Raw genomic sequence first — 19,912 nt, 5'->3', positions numbered from 1 at the left:
TTCGTTAAAGGTGCCGATTGCGTGGCGTAAATTAAGTAAACAGTAATTAGATAAGTGCTTATTTTCCAATAAAAGGCTAGAAATACTAAAAGCGTATCAAATAAAAGACATTTTTGGCAGAGATACACGCGGTCAGAGCGGCGGTCCCGGGTCGGGTGGGGTGAGCCGGCCGGCCGGATCACCTTGGCCAGCCGGTGAGATGCGCTGCTCTGGTCTCTGCACGGACCTGAACGGCCGTGGAGGGGGCCGCCGGTCAGCACCGACACACCGTGTGTACAGGAAGACGGCAGGTCGTGTATACGGGAAGACGGCGCTGACACACCGTATATACGGGAAGACGGCGCCGACACACCGTATATACGGGAAGACGGCGCCGACACACCGTATAGGTATACGGGAAGACGGCGCCGAAACACCGTATATACGGGAAGACGGCGCCGACACACCGTATATACAGGCAGACGGCGCCCATACACCATGTATACGGGCACCGACACCGACACACCGTGTATATCCTATATGGGCACCGACACAACGTGTATTCGGACACCGAGGCACACCGTATCGCTGGACACTGGATTGTGACTCAGCCTCAGATTGTATGGCTGTTCACTGGGCAGTGGGCAGTTGGACACGACTCAGATCCCCGTCCCCAGGCAGTGGACTGACCCAGGCACCACAGGCCCACAGACACCGGAGGAGCACGTCCGGACAGTCGAGGCAGGTCCCGATGGTACCCAGACTGCGGAGCGCAGGTCCAGACAGCATTCGGACAGTGGAGGGCGGATCCAGACAGCATCCGGACAGTGGAAGGCAGGTCCGGACAGTGGAGGCAGGGACAATTCCGGACAGTCCCGGACAGTGTAAGGCGGGTCCGGACAGCGGCCCGAGTGTGGAAGGCAGCTCCGGACAGTGGAAGCAGGGACAGTTCCGGACAGTTCTGGACAGTGGAGGGCAGGTCCCGACAGCACCCCGACTGTGGAGGCTAGGTCCGGAGAGCACAGGGTCCCGATGGCCGATAGGTCGCCGCGCCAGGTGGCGGCCGGGGCCGCGTGTCCGCGGGCCGGTTAGCCGCTGCAGCCCAGTTCCGCGGCGCCGGCCGGGTGCCGCTGGTAACCGCCACTGTCGGCTGCCGGCCGGCCGTCCGCGGAGTACGTCCGCCCAGCCGGCCTCGGGTGGGCGCCGTCCCCACTGACCGCGGCCCGACCGCCAACGGCCGCTCTGAGCAGCGCTCAGTGACCAGGAAGAGCCTCATCAGTGCCTGTTCCACCGCCCGGGGCTCGGAACAGCTGCCGACCCGGGGCTCGGGACGCGGGACAGCTGCCGACCCGGGGCTCGGGACTAGTGATGTCAATTACGGAAAATCGGAATAACGATACCAAACCAAATACCAACCAAAACCGTGGAGAAATACCGAAACCAAACCAACATGGGAACATGAGGAAAATACCAACTTTTTACCGATTTCTTGCCTCTTAAACATTAGCCAGGGTTCATACTTCATGATACCAACAAAATACCAAACACATTAGGATTGAAATACCAAATACCGAGTTGGTATCGGTTTGGTATCGGTATACCAAAAAGTTGGTATCCGATTGACATCTCTACTCGGGACTAGGGACAGCTGCCGACCCGGGGCTCGGGACTCGGGACAGCTGCCGATCTGTCACGATGGGCAGCCGGGACGCTACGCTCACCGATCAACACATCACCCGCATTGAGTTAGTCGTGCTAATGGGCGATGTATCCACTGTCCGCGTGCCTATTGCATGCCATCTACCTACGTCTCACCGACAAAACCTCATCAAAGCAGCGGCATGATAATTCGGCATCACCCCCGGGGAACGTCTCTAAAACATCATAATAAAAAGAACAGCAGGATCTTATCCAATAATTCATAAGCGCTATTCATATTAGCTCTGAGCATTGCCAGCGAATTCCCTGGATCCAATACCAAAACAGAAAAAAAGTTTTAAAAAGGGACACTCCTTTTTACATGCCATGCAGACACAAACTCGCAGGCGCCGCTGAGCGCACTACAGGACACCGCCGAACTCTCCAACAGTGACAGGACAGGTAGGTGGTCACGGCTCACCTTAGGCGGCTTTATTGCCGATGACGATCCTCTCCCCGATCCACGGCCGCCCCGAACGCGTCCGTCTTCCGTTACTCGGGAATCGGGATCAGTTCCCCTCTGCGGCGCGCGTTAATGACGTTATGGCAGCGGCCCATCACCGCAGCTCGAGCGGAAGCGAACCCAACGGGCTCGTAAAATGGCCACAAGTAGCCGTCGAATGTCAACCGCCGTGTCAAGTTACGTTTGTTTACAAACTTCAGAGAAGCATATAAAGAAAAATATGGCAACTTCGCCGGGACACAGTTACGGTAGGTTTTATATGAGTATAAGTGTCCACTTTTGACAAAACGTTCAATGTTGCGTAACGCTCTTCAGTATTGCAGGATTTATCAATTATTTAGGGCAGCATAGTAGCGGTACCCATAAAACGGATGAAATGAAATATGAACGGGGGGAGGGGGACAAGAACCGATAACGTATCCCGCCGCCGCGCCGTTCGGGTCAGGTGGCGACCGTCCGCCGGCGCAGCGGGCGGTTTCCGAGCGAGACAAGCCGGTAGTACTCTCCCCACCGTCTCCCGGCCGCCGCAGAGCGCTGGGAAAATACCGGCAGAGGCGGCGGCCCGCGGCCCGGCTGCAGTCCCACCGTTCCCACCATTAGCCGCCGCTGCGGTCCCGGGTCGGCGCCGGCATTTAGCCGGGGTCAGCCGGAGCAAGGCCAACGGCCGGCTCTCGGTGACCGGCCGGGATCAGAGGTGAGCCCTCAGAGACCGCCGCGGGCCACAGCCGCCCGGTGGCCTCAGTTCTCCGTGGGGAGCCGAGCCGCGGAATGCGACCGAGCCACAAGACAAAGCGGCCGCTCGTTGCCCGTATACATGGGAGTGAGGCGGCCGCTGCAGTGAGCGCCGGCCGCGCTGCGCTGAGCGCCGGCCGCCGGCGGGCCGAACTGGTCGGGCGCGCTCGGCTCGCTCGGGCCGGTGCGGTGCCGTCCAGGCGGCGGCCGCCAGTGCGCGGCACGCGGGCGCCGCGGCCGCCCGGCGCTGAGCGAAGACCGTCACCCAGTGATCCGTCACCGCGCCGCCGGCCCGACATGAAGCTGCTGATCGCGTGTGTGCTGGTCGCGGCGGCGGCGGCAGCGTCCGTGGAGGAGCCGGAGCTGCCGCACCACGCGGCGCTGGACTCGGAGGGGCGCGTGCTGCTCTGGTGGCGGCCCACCGCCGACGGCCTCCTGTTCCGACTGCGGGTGGCCGCCGCCGGCTACGTGGCGCTCGGCGTCTCGCCGTCGGGCGGGATGGCCGGCGCCGACATCGTGGCCGCGGCGCCGGCCGCCGACGGCTCGCTGGCCGTCTGGGACCTGCACGCCACCGGCGAGACGCAGCCGCGGCTGGACGCCAGCCAGGACGTGCGCCTGCTCAGCGGAGTCGCCAACGGCACGCACACCGAGCTGCTGTTCGAGCGGCGCGACTCGTGCGACCCGGACGACGTGCCGCTGGCCGCCGACCGGGCCGTCACGCTCATCTGGGCCTTCTCCGAGCAGCCGGTGGCGCCGGGCGCGGCCGGCAGCGGGCCGGCCGGCTGGCTCACCTACCACGGCACGCGGCGCGGCTCGCGGCTCATCAACCTGCACCGGCCGGGCGGCGTGCACTTTGCGCCGGACACGCCCTACCTGGACATCGTGGCGCCGCAGGTGCGCCTGCCTGACGACGAGCGCACCATGTACTTCTGCCGCATCACCAAGCTGCCCGAGTTCCCGCGCAAGGTGCACTTTATCGGCTTCGAGGGTCTGATCCAGCCGGGCAGCGAGCCGTTCGTACACCACATCATCGTGTACGAGTGCACGGTGCCCGAGTGGCGGCGCGCCGCCTTCGAGGCGTACGTGTCGGAGCGTCAGGCGGCGCGCTGCTACAGCCCCAACATGCCGGCCGACTGGGGCCGCTGCGGTCACATCCTGGCCGTTTGGGCGGTGGGCGGCAGCGGCGAGCGGCTGCCGCCCGACGTCGGCATCCCGCTGCGCGAGGAGTACGGCGGCGCTACCTACGTCATGGCCGAGATCCACTACGACAACCCGGCCGTGCGGCCGGGCGTGGTGGACAGCTCGGGCGTGCGGCTCTACTACACCGAGCACCTGCGGCCCAGCGAGGCCGGCCTGCTCAACGTCGGACACGACATCGCCGTCACGCAGATGGTGCCGCCCGGCCAGACCGACTACGTGGTGAACGGGCTCTGCCACTCGAGCTGCACGCGCCAGTGGCTGCCGGCCGGCGGCGTGCGCGTCTACTCGGTGCTGCTGCACTCGCACCTGGCCGGCGCCCAGATGCGGCTCCGGCACGTGGCCGCCAACGGCACAGAGCTGGCGCCCATCGCCGAGGAGACTGCCTACGCGTTCAACTACCAGCAGACGCGCAGCCTGCAGCAGCCCGTGCTGGTGCGGCCCGGCGACCAGCTGCTGGTCGAGTGCGTCTACGACACCCAGCACCGGCGCAACGTGACGTTCGGCGGCCTGAGCGCCGAGAACGAGATGTGCCTAGCGTTCGTCAGCTACTACCCGCGTGTGCCGCTCACCATCTGCTGGAGCTCGCCAGACATGGGCCACACCATGGAGCAGCTGGGCATCCAGGCGGCCAACGCCTACGGCATGGAGCTGCCCGTGCGCCGCGCCGGAGACATGATCCAGCAGGTCATCAACAACCTGGAGAGCTTCGCGCGCGCCGAATGGGACCGCGAGGGCGCGCCGGCCGGCGGCGAGCCGGACCCAGAGAGCGCGCAGGACGCCACGGCGCGCCACCTGTACGAGGTGGCGCTCCAGGAGCAGCGCATCATGAGCGACCTGCGCGCCGACAACGTCACCGCCCTGGAGGCGCTGGGCGTGCACGGCCTGCCCGAGGCGCTGCAGGACCCCTTCCTCATCCTCAAGGACATCCTGGTGATCGACCCGGTCAACTTCCGGATGAGCACGCTGTTCCAGTACGTGGTCGAGTACCCGTGGACGCCGAGGGCGTGGCGCGGCTGCAGCGCGCCGCCACACAGTTCTACCGGCCCAAGTGTGTGTCACGGGACGGACAGATCCGCAACACGGAGCGCCAGCGGCTCGAGCACGTGGCATGGCGCACGCCGCCGGCGCCGGACCGCTGCAGTCAGGGCGCGCAGGACGGACAGGGCGCGCAGGACGGACAGGGCGGACGGGGCGGACAGGGCGGACAGGGCGGGGGCACGGCGGTCGAGCCGGCGGGACACGCCGACCCGCCCCCCGCGCAGGTGACGCGGGGACCGGTGGCACGCGGCAGCGTCCAGGAGCCGGACGACCACTCGGGTGTCAGCCGCGCCGCGGTGCCGCTGACCTGGTGGCTGTGCGCGCTAATGTGCGCCGCGACTCTGAGGGCTGACCCGGCTCCACTATAGGCGGCCGCTGCTGGAAGACCCGTCTCGACTGGAACTGAGATAGGTCTCGACTGGAACTGAGATATGGTGTTGACTGCTCTCCTCTCCCGAGCGGGACTGCCAGCGAACGGCGCATCCAATGGATAGGGTGCCCGGCGCCGTCCCAGCATCCAGAGAAAGGAAGCCTCTAGCTCCGATGAACGGAGGTTGTGCGGGCCCGTCGCCCCGTTCAGTGTCCTCTGCCACCCTGTCCACTGAACGGAGGGTCTGTCCGACTCCAGTGCGGAGCGGGACGCCGCCTGGAGCCGTCCCCAATTGTCTGTGATGATATTCGCGCGCGGCGCCCGCGGGCGCCGGTCTGGCTCGATCTCAGAGGTGGGCGTCGGCGCCGGTCTGTCCGGCCCGGCGGACAGAGCACTGTGCCAAAGGAGCCGGCGGCGGCCGGGTGCCGTCCGTGCGGCCTCGGCCGGAGGCGCGGCGCGCCGCGGCGGCCTCGGAGGGCCTCGGAGCACGGCACACCGTCGGCCGCCGGCCCTCGCGCGGAGCTGTGCTTGTTTTTAGTGTCGCCGTGCATGTAATCCTCTTTGGATTTGTTTTAGCGTGTTGTTGCTAACTTGTCAGACGTCAAGGTAAGCCATCAGGCAGCTTATGTGGTAGCGATGCATCAGCTCAGTAATCATTTATCACTTGACCGTCATTACATACTGTGTTGTCCCGTGGTGGGCCTCACGGAGGGCTCAGCGCCGGCAGTACGCCGCGGCCGGAGACAGAGACGAAGATTTACTGTTGGAGGAGACTTCTAAAGTCAATGATAATAACGCTCATAACTTTAGAAATGAATGTATAGAGTCACGGCATGGTCGCGACCTTTTTGTCGCGATGACGCAGCATATTTAGCATAATCATTTGGGGGCCATTGATCGCGAGGCCCTACGGTATTATAAGGTCAGATTCACTGACTGGTGACTCTTTGTTTCTTTTGTGCAAGTAGGTGTATTGTCAATACAATGTCATGTTGCAATGTTGCATTTTCACATGCAGTTTGCAATCTCCAGCTGGCTTCACGTTACAAGGTGTGTTTTTTCTGAGTCCTTACGACAGTGAATCGTGGCACGAACGATGCCTGTTTCGCGCCTTCCGCGAACCCTTCCTGCCTGGTGCCTGCTATCTGACGCGATCGCCGTGCTCGGTTTCCATTCTTCCCGGCCGGTGTCGTTATCGGGCTGTTCCGTGGTGCACGGGCCGCGGTCGGATCGGCCAGAACCGGCCGCGGTAGGCCAGTAGTCAGGTCCGGGACACTACGTCCGCCCCCGGTGCCCGGTGGACGTAGGGTCGGACGGCTCGCCTCGGCCGCTGGATCCGCTCCGGCTGATGCAACCCGCCGATTCGGGGAGCGGCAGCGCCGCGCCAGCTCACGGGCGACGCGGAGTCGTGGCCGGGCGGGCAGATCGGATCGGCGCCGCCGGGGCCGGGCCGTGTCTCACCGTCCGCGGTACACACCCGGGACCGGACCGTGTCTCAATCAACGTCCGCGGTACACACCCGGGGCCGGGCCGTGTCTCACCGTCCGCGGTACACACCCGGGGCCGGGCCGTGTCTCACACCGTGTCGACGGTACACACCCGGGGCCGGGCCGTGTCTCACCGTCCGGGGCCGGGCCGTGTCTCACCGTGTCCCCGGTAATCGGGGAAGGCCCGCCGCGGCAGCGTGACGGCGCCCAGAGCCGGGGTACACGACGGTCGTCAGCAGCCGGAGGTGCGGCCGCTCTCCGCCGTCAGCGGCGCCGGCAAATCGTGCCCACAAATCTGCCGGACGCATCCAGCCCACTTCGGGACTGTGTTCTCGTGACTGGCGGCGGCGGAACGGGACGCGCATGAGCCCGGTGCCATCGGCGCCGTGAGGCAAATATTAGACGCTCGTGGAAACAACGTGACGACACCAGCGCAGATACAAGCATGCTCGGTCTACATTAATTCGGCCGGTTATTGCTGAAGGAGTGGATGTGAATCATGAAAAGCATACTACTACTTTCATGTCAGTGAAAGCTGGGAATTGGGACTGTTTTTTGAGCCATCGCATCTCATCTGTGGATTTTCCCCTGCCCACAACCCACAGTTCTTTCAAAAGTTCATACGCTAAACATTTCCATATTCATGATCAAATTTATATTTTAGTGTCTGTCTTTCAGCAATATAATTTTTAAGTTAAAAATACAACTTTTTTTTCTCATTAAAACATCTCCGATTGCATGTATCATTACAGGGTGTCTCAAAAAAGTGTCACGGTTTTGAACATCTCCCGTTTCGTAACCATAAGGCCTACATCATTCAAATTTTCCAGATTTAGTTGCAATGTTTTGACATTTTATGTGGTAAAATTACGAGTTCCTAGGCAGAATGGTTTTTACACTAGACCAAAAAATAAAAAAAGCTCAATTTTCGTGCTGTAGGAGGTGGTACGTCACGGCCTGCCGTCGATCCTGAAGAGTCTGGGCCCCTTTCGCCTGATGAATCCAGAAACAAGCTCATCAATACATTTTTGAAACCTTTATAGGTAAGAACACCGTGTACAACTGCCATCTGGAGCACAGCAGCAAGCTGAAACACAGCACAGCCACAAACATGGGCAACGATCAACACTGATTGATTTTCAGACGACGCGAGTTTCCATGCTTCGACAGTCGACGGCATCTTTGATGGCAAAATCCTCTACTCGGTTTTGTTCCGAAACACATAAAGAGAAGAAAGGATAGCTAATGAACAGTTTTAAAGTTCCTACTCAAACATGCAGAACTTCTGGGTGTGCGCAATGTGCAGTGTGTCACAAGTCCTTTGCACGGTGTCAGCGACTGCAGCTTTTGACGGAAGAGTCAGGCATGGCACCCGCGCTGTCCTGAGACTAATGGGTGATTGCGATTCCATTGTCTGTTTTGCATGGCGTTTTTTTTGTTTCTTATAGTTGTAGATAATTACTGACGAGCACGTTGCTGGGTGCAACAAGCAAAAGCCGAAGTCTTACCGAAATCGTCGGCAGACAGTGACGTATACCATCTCCTATAGCACCCAAAATTGAGATTTTTTGATTTTTTGTTCCGGTGCAAAAACCATTTTGCCTAAGAACTTGAAATTCTGCCACACAAAATGTCATACTATTTGCCACTAATTCAGGAAAATTTGAACGATGTAGGTCATGTAGTTAGGAAATGGGAGATGTTCAAAACCGTGACACTTTTTTGTACTTTTCACCCTGTACTTTCCTAACATAGTCAAAAAACACTGCTCACAACAATTACTTTTTAACCCACCGTCACTCCGACTCCTAAAACCAGTGGAGAAGCACACCACCCTCAAATACCACCATTGCACATCACAAGCGTTATCAGACTGCAATAATGAACAGTGAACCGGATGCATTGCAGCCTAACCAAAACACTTGTCTTGAAACACACAATGACACACGGCGGTGTTTAAGGACCGGTCCTCAATGGTCAACAATCAGCCGCTCCCCGTGTGTGGCACCCACCGTCGGCCGCTCCGTGACGCTGCCGTCCGCCACTGTTCCGGGGTCCGCTGTCCGCCGCTCGGGGCCGTCGGCCGTTACTGTTCCGGGGTCCGCTGTCCCCCTCCGTCACCGCGTGGCCAGCAGCAGCACGTTCTCCGGCGAGACGGCCGGCGGCACGTAGCGCACCAGGCGCGCACAGAAGCCGCGGCTCTCCAGGTAGCGGCGCCGGCCCTCGTCCAGCAGACGCTTGCACTGGAAGCCGACGGCGGTGCGCCGCTCCGGACTGAGGCCGAGCCGCTGGTACCGGCCGGCGCTGGGACAGAGAAACACAGGGGTCAGGGCCGGGGAACAGAGGACCACACAGCGGGACTGAGGCCGAGCCGCTGGTACCGGCCGGCGCTGGAACAGAGAAACACCGGCGTCAGGGGAACAGAGGACCACACAGCGGGACTGAGGCCGAGCCGCTGGTACCGGCCGGCGCTGGGACAGAGAAACACCGGCGTCAGGGGAACAGAGGACCACACAGCGGGACTGAGGCCGAGCCGCTGGTACCGGCCGGCGCTGGGACAGAGAAACATCGGCGTCAGAGAAAAACGGATCACACACTACCGGACCGACCGCAGAGTCAGAGACACACCGGCGTCAGGGTATCAGGGGGCTGAGACCCAGCCGTGGCTGTTAAAGGCCGGCGCAGGGGCACAGACACACCGGCGCCAGCCTGAGGACCATCAGACTGCAGACAGCTGCGAGTGGGGACATTAACGGACCACACCGGTGTCAGGTTGTCAACAGACCATGCACCGGCGTCAGTGATAAACAGCCCAGACACTGCACCGGTGTTAGGGCATCTGAGGACCTGACCGGTGTCAGAACACCAATAGACCACAGGCACGGCACCAAAAGACATCAGCCACCTGCATCGGGGGCCAAGAGTATCTGAGGACCAATCAACCCAACATGGCGTCAGGAAACCATACGTATGTCAGACACGGGTATCGCGGAACCACGACCGTGCAAGGGCCGCCAGAGCATCAGCTTCTCAACAGCTGCAGCGTGTTCCCTATAGGTGATGTCACAAGCTGGTGTTCGCGTCCTTGCGAGAATGCAGTCACCATGCATAAAGGCGAGGCGGTAAGCATCATAACCGGGAGCGAAACAACGATTTTTGGAATAAACACAGTTTTCTTTTATTAGATAAATGGCTGTATGAAGGATCCAGCCCCGGAAGCCCGATAAGCTCCGTGTGTCTGTGTCGCCAGTGACACCACTGAACCACTATTCGGCCGCACAACCCGCGCCCGGTTCACCGGCAATATTTTGGACCCAAGTTTTAAACGCAGTTCACACATGACCGTCAGTCTGTCGGTGTCGGGCCCGTCACCGTCGACCTGACGGCCTGCAGCCCGTCAAACGAAAGTTGAGATTTGGTAGCTCCCATTGGCTGCCATATGTTGTGACAGAAATGGCGCACCATTTTCGAGATTGACGCAGATGGGGGAAGGGGATGGGGGACGGTGAAGCCGAGAGGTTAAAAATATTCTTTGAATTGCAGAAATGAAATACCACGCATTTACATTTTTACGTCAAATAATGCTGCGATTTTATTTAAATGAAAGACACATCGGTTCGCTGGTTTAAATCAGGGATCGAATCTCAAGATATCGGGCCGTAATAAACACTTTCATCTCAACAAATGGATGGAAAATGGTAGAAATGATCTCAAAAATGCACATAAGCTTCATGCTGCATGAGAAGGTTCCTTTTCCTCTTCCTCCAACACGCAGACATTCAAACCGACGGGCCCGTCACCGTCAAAAGTTGAACATTGCTGAACTTTCCAAAGCGACGGCCGTCAGGTCCGGCGCCGGCGCAGTCAGCTGTTGCCGGCCGTCAATCGCTGCCGGTTCACACATGCCCGTCGACCTGACGGCCGTCGCTCCGTCGGTTTCGGCCGTTTTGACGGTGTCGGGCCCGTCACCGGCAGACCTTACGGGCAAGTGTGAACTGCGTTTTACACAACGTACGTAGATGGCGACACAGTGTGCTGGGACTAGCACAGGCCTCACTTGCCAGCCGACCTGTATACCGAAGCGGGCTAAAGATTAAAGAATGTGCTCCCTCCCCGCCTCGGGCTCACTGCAACTGATCAACCAGTGTGGCACCTTACACACCAGGGCCCTGTTTCACCGGTGATAGCAGCACGCCGATTTTACGACTTGTCAAATTGGGTTTCCATGGAGACATCAACAGGCCCATTGCTCCAACACTACCACAAGTGTGACGTCAGCTCGCGCAATTTGATAGCAGCGTGGTAGCAGCAGCCCGTGAAACACCGCCCAGGCCACGAACAGACGAGAGGGACGCGGATCAGTGGTGCAGCGGCGAGGATTAGTGCCGTGGCGGGACAGTGAATGAGACTCGCCTGGCGGGACAGTGAATACACCGTTCCATGCTTCTATCCTCAGGATACGGAAGTTCTTCTCCTCCACGCCGCAACCCACCTCCGGGCTGGACAGGTAACTTTATCTCATGCAGGCTGCTCCCTTGGAGCGGCACCGCTGCTCCCGAGGGAGCGCACCCCGTAGCCGGGTGCAGTGAGTGCCTTGGGGCTGGGTGGCCTGTCCTCTGGACGGGCTCAGCCCCCGGCGACTCACTTGACCAATGTCTCCCCCTATATCCTATCATCCTCCCGGCTCTGAAATGGTCTCATTGGACCGAAAGGGCCTAACCCAACAAAACAAACAGTGAATGAGGCTCACCTGGCGTCCCGGGAGCCGGGCCCCGGTTTGTCAGCCGGCTCTAGCCCCGGCTGGTCGCCGGCCTCAGGCCCCGGTCCGTTGGCCGGCTCAGGCCCCGGCTGGTCGGTCGGCTGCGGCCCCGGCGGGTCGGTAGTACTCGACTCTGTCTGGTCGGCGGCTGCCGACTCTGTCTGGTCGAAGGGCGCCGATTCAGACTGGTCGCTGGACCCCTGTCCCGGCTGGCCGGCCGGCCCAGTCCCCGGCGCGGCGCCCTCCAGCCGCGGCCTCTTGTCGGCCGGCTCGGCGGGCTTGTAGCGCCGTTTGCGCGGCGCCTCGTGCTGTCCTCGGCGGTTGCTGGGCCGCTCGGGGTCCCAGCCAGGCGTGCCGCACGTGGCCCAGGCGGCCACGCCCTTCAGCGCGGCGAAATCGGCCGCCGAGAACCCGCACACATCCTGCGGCACAGGTTACTCTGCCTCAGTAGCGGCCACAGGGAGTGGGCAGTTACACTGCAGTCAATGGCGGTTACTCTGCTCAGTAGCGGCCAAAGGGAGTCGGCAGTTACTCTGCAGTCACTGGCGGTCATCAATAAACATCAGCGAATGCTATAGCAATGTCAGTGGGGCTATGATGTGTGCGGCAAATGTGTGCACTGTGCGGTTAGTTCGACAGGAACATGTGCTGCGGCACCACCCGTCCCCTATGCCTCGCCGCAGACTTCCCTACGGGAACGGTCTGTCCACTGATGATATGTCCCGCCGCAGACTCACCTGGATGAACTGTTTGCCCACGTAACTGGGCCAGTCGACTCGGTGGTGGCAGCACACGGCGATCATGATACCGCGCACGTCGGCGGCGGTCGGCTCTCCCGACTCATCGGTCCGGTCCGCGGCCGGCGGTCCGCTCTGGTCCACGGTCTGTGGTCCGGTCTGGTCCCCGGTCTGTGGTCCGCTCTGGTCCCCGGTCTGGGTGTTGGCAGAGACCGCTGCTCTGTCCTGCCCCACGCCCGCCGGCGTCCGATGGACGTCACTGGGAGCCACGGTGGCCGCCCGGATGCCCAGGTCTGAGAATTGAGACAGACAGGGGTGTTAGCGGCGGGCGGGGGAACCGAGGTGATCTGCTAAAGTCACGACACACGCTAACCAAATACCTACATACACAGACACAATGCGAGCATACCATTAGCTCACATCGGAAGACATCCTGTAGCCCTCCCCGGTATGTGAGGCGATGATGGTCATGTTAAGTCCTCTGCACTGATCGCGCGGTAGGTATGTTAAACGCACCCCCCCCCCTCCGGGCCACCCACTAGTTAGCAGATAAGCCCCCTTACGGCCACCCACCATTGGGCCCCACCACCCACCGGTGAGCCCCCCCCCCCCCCGCTAGTCACCCACCGGTGGCGGCGCCGCAGAGGTGTTTGCCAATGGTGACCAGCCCCACCCCACCCCCGGTGATCCCCCCCCCCCCCCCGGTCACCCACCGGTGGCGGCGCCGCAGAGGTGTTTGCCAATGGTGACCACGGGCCGGCCGCGGCACGCCTCGCAGCCGGCCAGGCTCAGGTGGCGGATATCCAGTTTGAGCCGCTGCACCTCGGGGGCGCCCGGAACGTCCTTCAGCTTGTTCTCGGCCTTGTGCCGGTGGGAGGCGAAGTCGACCAGCACAATCTGGGAGCGACCGCTGACGGCCCGCGCCAGCCAGAACGACAGCTGGGCTGCCAATGACATAGCGACACCGGTGATCACCGAGTTACAGAGCAGTGACTGTGGCTCAAACACATTCATAGCGACGCCATGACATATTGCAGTTGCTGTTGAGTGTCGATGGTAAATTTGATCCAGCCAGGCGGTCACGACAGGTGGAGTCCATCAGCTAATGAGAACGTTGCAGAGAGACGTTCGGACAGGGACGGTGAAAACGCACCTTTTCCGGAGCCGAGGTCGACGAATGTGGCGTCGTGGGGCTGCAGCAGGCCAGCGTCCCGCAGAACGGCCAACAGCGACGAGTTCTGGCGCAGGTGTTTGAGCGTGTCCGCGCCGAAGGCCGGGTTCTGCAGGCTCTCCGAGAGCGCCTCGTGCGCCGCTTCCTCGGCCACCTCCGGCGGCGAGACGTGCTCTGAACGGGCCACCCGGCGGCGGTCACAGGCGGGCGCAAACGGTACGGGTCCCGGTTAAATGGTACCATTCTCGGTTACACGGTACGGCACCTGTTACACGGTATGGGCCACAGTTACACGGTACGGGTCACAGTTACACGGAACGGGTCCCAGCTACACGGTACGACCCCTGTTACACAGTACGGGTCCCAGTTACACAGTACGGGTCCCAGTTACACGGTACGGGTCCCAGTTACACGGTACGGGTCCCAGTTACACGGCATGGGTCACAGTTACACGGTTCGGCCCCTGTTACACGGTATGGGTCCCAGAGACAGGGTACGGGTCCTAGCTACACGGAACGGGTCCTAGCTACACGGAACGGGTCCTAGCTACATGGAATGGGTCCTAGTTACACGGTACGGCACCTGTTACACGGTATGGGTCCCAGAGACAGGGTACGGGTCCTAGCTACACGGAACGGGTCCTAGCTACACGGAGCGGGTCCTAGCTACACGGAACGGGTCCTAGCTACACGGAATTGGTCCTAGTTACACGGTATGGGTCACGGTTACACGGACCGAGTCCCAGTTACACGGTACGGGCCCCAGTTACAAAGTACGGCATCTGTTACACTGTACGGGCCCCAGTTACACAGTATGGCACCTGTTACACGGTATGGGCCACAGTTACACGGTACGGTCCCAGTTACACGGTACGGCGTCGGCACCTGTTACACAGTAGGGACCATGTTATCACTACGGGTCCCAGTTACACGGTACGGAACGGGTCCCAGTTACACGGTACGGTCTCAGTTACACGGTATGGGTCCCAGTTACACAGTAGGGACCCTTTTACACGGTACGGGTCCCAGTTACACAGTAGTGACCCTGTTACACGGTATGGGCCACAGTTACACGGCACGGTCCCTCACGGGTCCCAGTTACACAGTGCGGCACCTGTTACACAATAGGGAGTCGGGACCATGCTATACACTACGGGTCCCAGTTACACGGTACGGGTCCCAATTACACGGTACGGTCTCAGTTACACGGTATGGGCCACAGTTACACGGTTCGGCCCCTTACACAGTACGGGTCCCAGTTACAGTACGGCAACTGTTACACGGTATGGGTCACAGAGTTACACGGACCGCGTCCCAGTTACACGGTACGGGTTCCTGTTACACCGCGCGGGTCCCAATCAGACGGTTCGGGTCCCAGTTAAACGTTACGTAGCCAGTCACGGCCACCTTAACGCCCATTCAGCAGCAGCGTAACACGCGCTTTACATCTACCAGGTATGCGCTCTCTTCATCCGCCAGGGACCCGCGCCCGCCGTCTCCGGTAGGGACCCGCGCCCGCCGTCTCCGGCAGCTCACCGCTGTGGAGGGCGCTGATCTTGTCGAGCAGGTCGAGCAGCGCCTGGTCGGAGAGCTCGTGGATGGTCGGACCGCCCGGCCCGGCCGACCTGTCACCGGCGTTGATGTCTCGCACGTAATACGGCGGCCGCTCCTTCTCGCGGGCGTTACACACCTTCAGATGCTTCTGGAGCTTCTTCAGGTAGCAGGTGCTGGGAAAGGCACGTGGTGAATGTTACAACCATTTCTGTCAATGGCTGTTTACTTTGGAAACCAAAATGCTCCTCATGTTTAAAATACTAGAATTGATTGTATACATTTTTGATTTCTTATCATCAAAATTTGTTGAAGTTGAAGTTGAAGTTGAAGTTGTAGTGAGCTGTAGTAGACTAGGTCTATTCAGTGCTCACATCGAGCCGGACTAGGAATGAGGTCAATTGTGGTGCGAGGAGGCAGGTTCGGCAGCCCTGTGGTCTAGCCTGTTTTTAAACGTATTTGTAGATGGAGCCTCCACCACATCTCTTGGCAATTTGTTCCAGTCGTTTACTACTCTGTTTGAAAAGAACTTCAGCCTGTACAGATGGCTTGATCTGCCTTTCTTCAGTTTCAGATGGTGTCCTCTAGTGCGGTCTTCATGGTCGACTTCGAAGAACTGCTCACTATCCACCTTAACCTTCCCTGTTAGGAGCTTGTACGTTTCGATGAGGTCGCCTCGACGCAATCTGTCTTCCACGCTAAGAAGTCCAAGTTTGTGGAGGCGTTCTGGGTAGGGTAGGTTCCTTATAGGTCTGACAAGCTTTGTCGCCCTCCTCTGTACTTGTTCCAGCAGCCTGATATCCTTTGCAGTGTATGGACCGACAGCCTGCATACAATATTCAAGATGTGGACGGACATAGGTGGTGAACAGAGGCTTGAAGTTGACGAGATCGAGTCTGTCGAACGCTTGTTTTAGCATTCGGAGGGCTGACCGGCCTTTAGCAGCAGCTTTCTGACAGTGTATTGACGGTTTTAAGTTACTTGACACGTGAACTCCTAAGTCCTTCTCCAAGGTACTTTCTTGCAGCTTTTTACTGTTTGTGCCGTCAGACATGAAGTAGTCAACATTTGGATTGCTTGAGCCACAATGCATTACTTTACATTTTGATTCGTTAAATTTCAAAAGCCATTCTTCGGACCACTTCTGCAAGGATAATATGTCCTGTTGAAGTATCTCAGCATCTTGTTGTACTTGAATAGGTCTATATATCTTGGCGTCGTCCGCAAACATTTTCATGTTGCTGCGCACAAGGTCTGGGAGCTCATTTACAAACATAATGAATAAGACAGGTCCCAACACCGATCCTTGGGGGACCCCACTGGTGACCGAGCACCATTCAGAGTGGTCTGACCCTATCACCACTCGTTGTCTTCTGTTTGTTAAAAAGTCACATATCCAAGACAGTACATTTCCTTTGATGCCATACCCAGAAAGCTTTTTCATAAGTCTCTTGTGTGGCACACTGTCAAAAGCCTTTTGGAAGTCTAGGTAAAGTATGTCAACTCCTCGTCCATCATCGATAGCTTTCGTCCAGTGCTCTAGAGCCTCGAGTAGGTTGGATTGACAAGACCTCCTGGATACAAATCCATGCTGGTGCTCGCTCAAGAGGTCATTTCTCTCGAGGTGAGTTGTTACACTCCTTTTAATTAACCTTTCCAACACTTTCCCAACTTGGCTGGTCAAGCTTACAGGTCTGTAGTTTCCTGGTTTATTTCTGTTACCCTTCTTGTATATCGGGACAATATTTGCATCCTTCCAATCCTGCGGTACTTGACCCTCTTGCAGTGACTTGTTGAACAGTTGGTGGAGAGGCTGAGTCAGCTGTTCTGCACACCTCTTCAATACAATGTTGGGAATGCCGTCAGGACCAGGTGCTTTTGGTTCGCATAGGTTGACAAGCTCATTTTTGATTGATTCAGGTGTTATTTCTATGTCTGTGATGGCTTCCTCTGGTTGCAATCGATCTTCAAATCCTGGTAAGGGAGCATCACCCTCTTCTACAAAGACAGATTTGAAGAAGACCTGCAGGGCAGCAGCAGTTTCTTTGTCACTTGAGGTCAATCTTGCTCCATCTTCAACTGCGTGTACAGCTGGTTTAACTTTCTGCTGGGCCCTGACATACTTGTACAATTTCTTTGGATTTTGTTTGACGCTTTTGGCTAATGCCGCTTCATATTCATGTCTCCGCTCCCTGATTTTGCTTGTAGCTGCATTACGCTGCACAGTGTATGCTTTATAGTCTTCACTTGATTTGGTTGCAGCATATTTTTTCCAGAATTCATGTTTGAACTTCACTGCCCTGGTCAGTTTCCTGTTCCACCAGGGTGCAGCCTTCTTACATGGTCCTTTCCTGTGTTTTGGAACTAGGGTTTCAAAACAGTTATTTATCTTGCCTTTTATGTACTGCCAAGTTTCTTCAACTGAAAAATCATTTAGAACATTCCAATCAACAGTTCCTAGTGCTTCTCTTATCCCTGAGAAATTAGCTCGTTCAAAGTTCAGACTGTTTGCCTTATCTTTCATTGCCATTCTGTCTGGTCGGTCTCCCAAGTAGAGGATCCATGAGAGAACAGCGTGATCACTTTTCCCTAATGGGACCCCAACACTGATCTCTTCAATCATGCCTTGCTCATTTGTAAACACCAAGTCAAGCCTGGAAGGTTCTTGGCCATCTCTGAAACGAGTGGGTTCGCGCACATGCTGATATAGGTAGAGCTCCTGTATTGCATCAAGAAACTTTGCTTCTTCTGATTCCTCACTTCCATTGACTGTTTCATTTTCCCAATCTATCTGTCTGAAATTGAAGTCTCCCATGATCAAAACATACCTGGCATCTACAGTTGGTAGTCTCTTCAGCATATCATTCAATATCTTGTTCTCTTCTGGAGTATTACTTGGAGTTCTGTAACACACACCGACCAACAGACAGGCATGTCTGGAGATTCTTATTTTGCACCATACGCAGTCTTCAATACCTTCATCATTTAAATCTTTGCAATCTTCAATCTTCCAGCAGTCTCTTACTAATATGGCCACACCTCCACCCAGTCTACCTGCTGTCCTATCCTTCCGAACTTGCTGGTAACCTTGTATCTCAAAGTCGCCTTTTTGCCAAACTTCAGTAATGCCTATCATATCTGGCTTTTTCTCATCAATTCTACCTCTTAACTCACTAAGCTTATTGGTCAAACAGTTTGCATTTGTGTACATACCACTCATTTGACAGGGTGTACTTATGGTGCTAGTACCTGGGGACGACTTTCCCCCGAAAGATTCTGTAGTTCTCTCTTCCTTTCTTAGTCAGTTCCTCCCTCAGTCTCTTCTGTTCCTCCCTTTCCTCTGGGGATAAGTCCCGTGTGAGGTAGACATTGCTAAAGCCGACCTCCTTCAATTCCCATCTCCTCGTCATCAATGATTCCACATCCTCTTTGTTCTTCAGGCTGACTAGAAGCAATCTGGGTTTGGGTTCTTCCTCCCCACTTTCCTGCATCCTTTTCTTTCCGAGTTGGAAAATCGAAAATCGGCTAACATTGTCATGAACAATGTTAGCCAGCTGGAGCTATGCAAGCCCAGTGTTAGCCATGACTACATTTTTGTTATAAAAATGCATCTGAAGCCCATCCCAATGACAGCGGCTATAATTTTTAGTGTTATCCACCAAATATGATGGATTCTATTTTAATGGTTGGATTATGGATTATGCTCAATATGATGAAATATGGCTTACTGACACTCATTACAACAAAGAACGATAAACAAAAAGTACTGATGCAACTAAATCCTTAAGCTCAATTAAGCATGTGACCTTACTGTCGAGGGTCCAAGGGACACTTGATGCGGAGACGATCCTCTGGAACTTCTTTCTGAAATAAATCACATAGAATAACACCATCACCAATTCACCAAGCAATGAGTGGAACATGCTAATCATGGGCAAAAACAATTATTTATAATTAAAAATACTAAAAAATAAAGCAAAACTTTGCATTGCAAAACATATTCTAAAATATATTCTTAAGCACCTGCTGCTTCTACAGATTCACACTTATTGGAACCTGCTTTTGTAAGAGATTATCATACAACAATGGAAATAAGCATCAATTGCCTATGTAAGATAATTAAACTGAAAAATAAAACTGACCTGTGATAAATACTCCGTGTCAAGCACTATATGTTCACCACAAAACACTTCTCCATCCAAGGCCAGCATGCGACATGGACGGTTTTTAATGGGAACAACAAACTTGCATTTTCTCCTAATAGTGCTCAGGTCTTTTGGCACTTCCTCTTCTTGCACCATCATCATATAGAGGTTGTGAAGCAAATGAGAATCAGTCTGAAAAGGAAATATGAATTGTTCTTTAGTAATATTCACTACACTGACATGGAAAGCTAAAATGCAATACCTACACAATTCACATTAGACTAGTCAGAGACAAAATGGCTTTTCGTTATAGTGCCAATGCATGCATACAAGCTGATACCCTTGCGTGTTTAGCCGACCAAAGACTCCTAAAAAAGTGCATTGGGTCAGAAACGCATTAATTCTAATTTCAGTGATATGTATGCATTAAAGGGACTATCCCACCTTCGAAAAAATCCTGTTTAGGATTCGGAAATGTTACTTAGGGCACTGTGACGAATTCTGCAAGTTTTTACGCGTTTTCATTGTATACTTTTTGAAATATTGCGACTTTTATATTTCATCGTGACGTCATTTAGATCGG

At 56.5% G+C, this 19,912-nt stretch overlaps 1 protein-coding gene across 2 annotated transcripts; it reads right to left on the bottom strand.

Annotated features, from left to right (window-relative positions):
• Positions 1 to 7,607: 7,607 nt before the first annotated feature.
• LOC122385720 (tRNA:m(4)X modification enzyme TRM13 homolog) lies at positions 7,608 to 19,728 on the bottom strand. 2 transcript variants are annotated; one of them, XM_043374172.1, is made up of 9 exons: positions 19,670 to 19,728; positions 19,327 to 19,521; positions 18,996 to 19,048; positions 15,170 to 15,360; positions 13,617 to 13,808; positions 13,177 to 13,407; positions 12,464 to 12,756; positions 11,718 to 12,148; positions 7,608 to 9,271 (listed from the first exon to the last, which is right to left on the bottom strand). In XM_043374172.1, the coding sequence occupies exons 1-9, from the start codon at positions 19,709 to 19,711 to the stop codon at positions 9,085 to 9,087; spliced, it is 1,815 nt and encodes a 604-aa protein (XP_043230107.1). In that variant the 5' UTR covers positions 19,712 to 19,728; the 3' UTR covers positions 7,608 to 9,084. The 2 variants fall into 2 exon arrangements, with proteins under 2 accessions (XP_043230107.1, XP_043230108.1); XM_043374173.1 differs by lacking the exon at positions 19,670 to 19,728 and having other exon boundaries at positions 19,327 to 19,659.
• Between the last annotated feature and the right edge of the window lie 184 nt (positions 19,729 to 19,912).

Source organism: Amphibalanus amphitrite, unplaced genomic scaffold, assembly GCF_019059575.1.
Source record: "Amphibalanus amphitrite isolate SeventyFive unplaced genomic scaffold, NRLGWU_Aamphi_draft 000228F_arrow, whole genome shotgun sequence".
NCBI lineage: Eukaryota > Metazoa > Arthropoda > Thecostraca > Balanomorpha > Balanidae > Amphibalanus > Amphibalanus amphitrite.
This window is presented reverse-complemented; position numbering and strand designations above follow the sequence as displayed.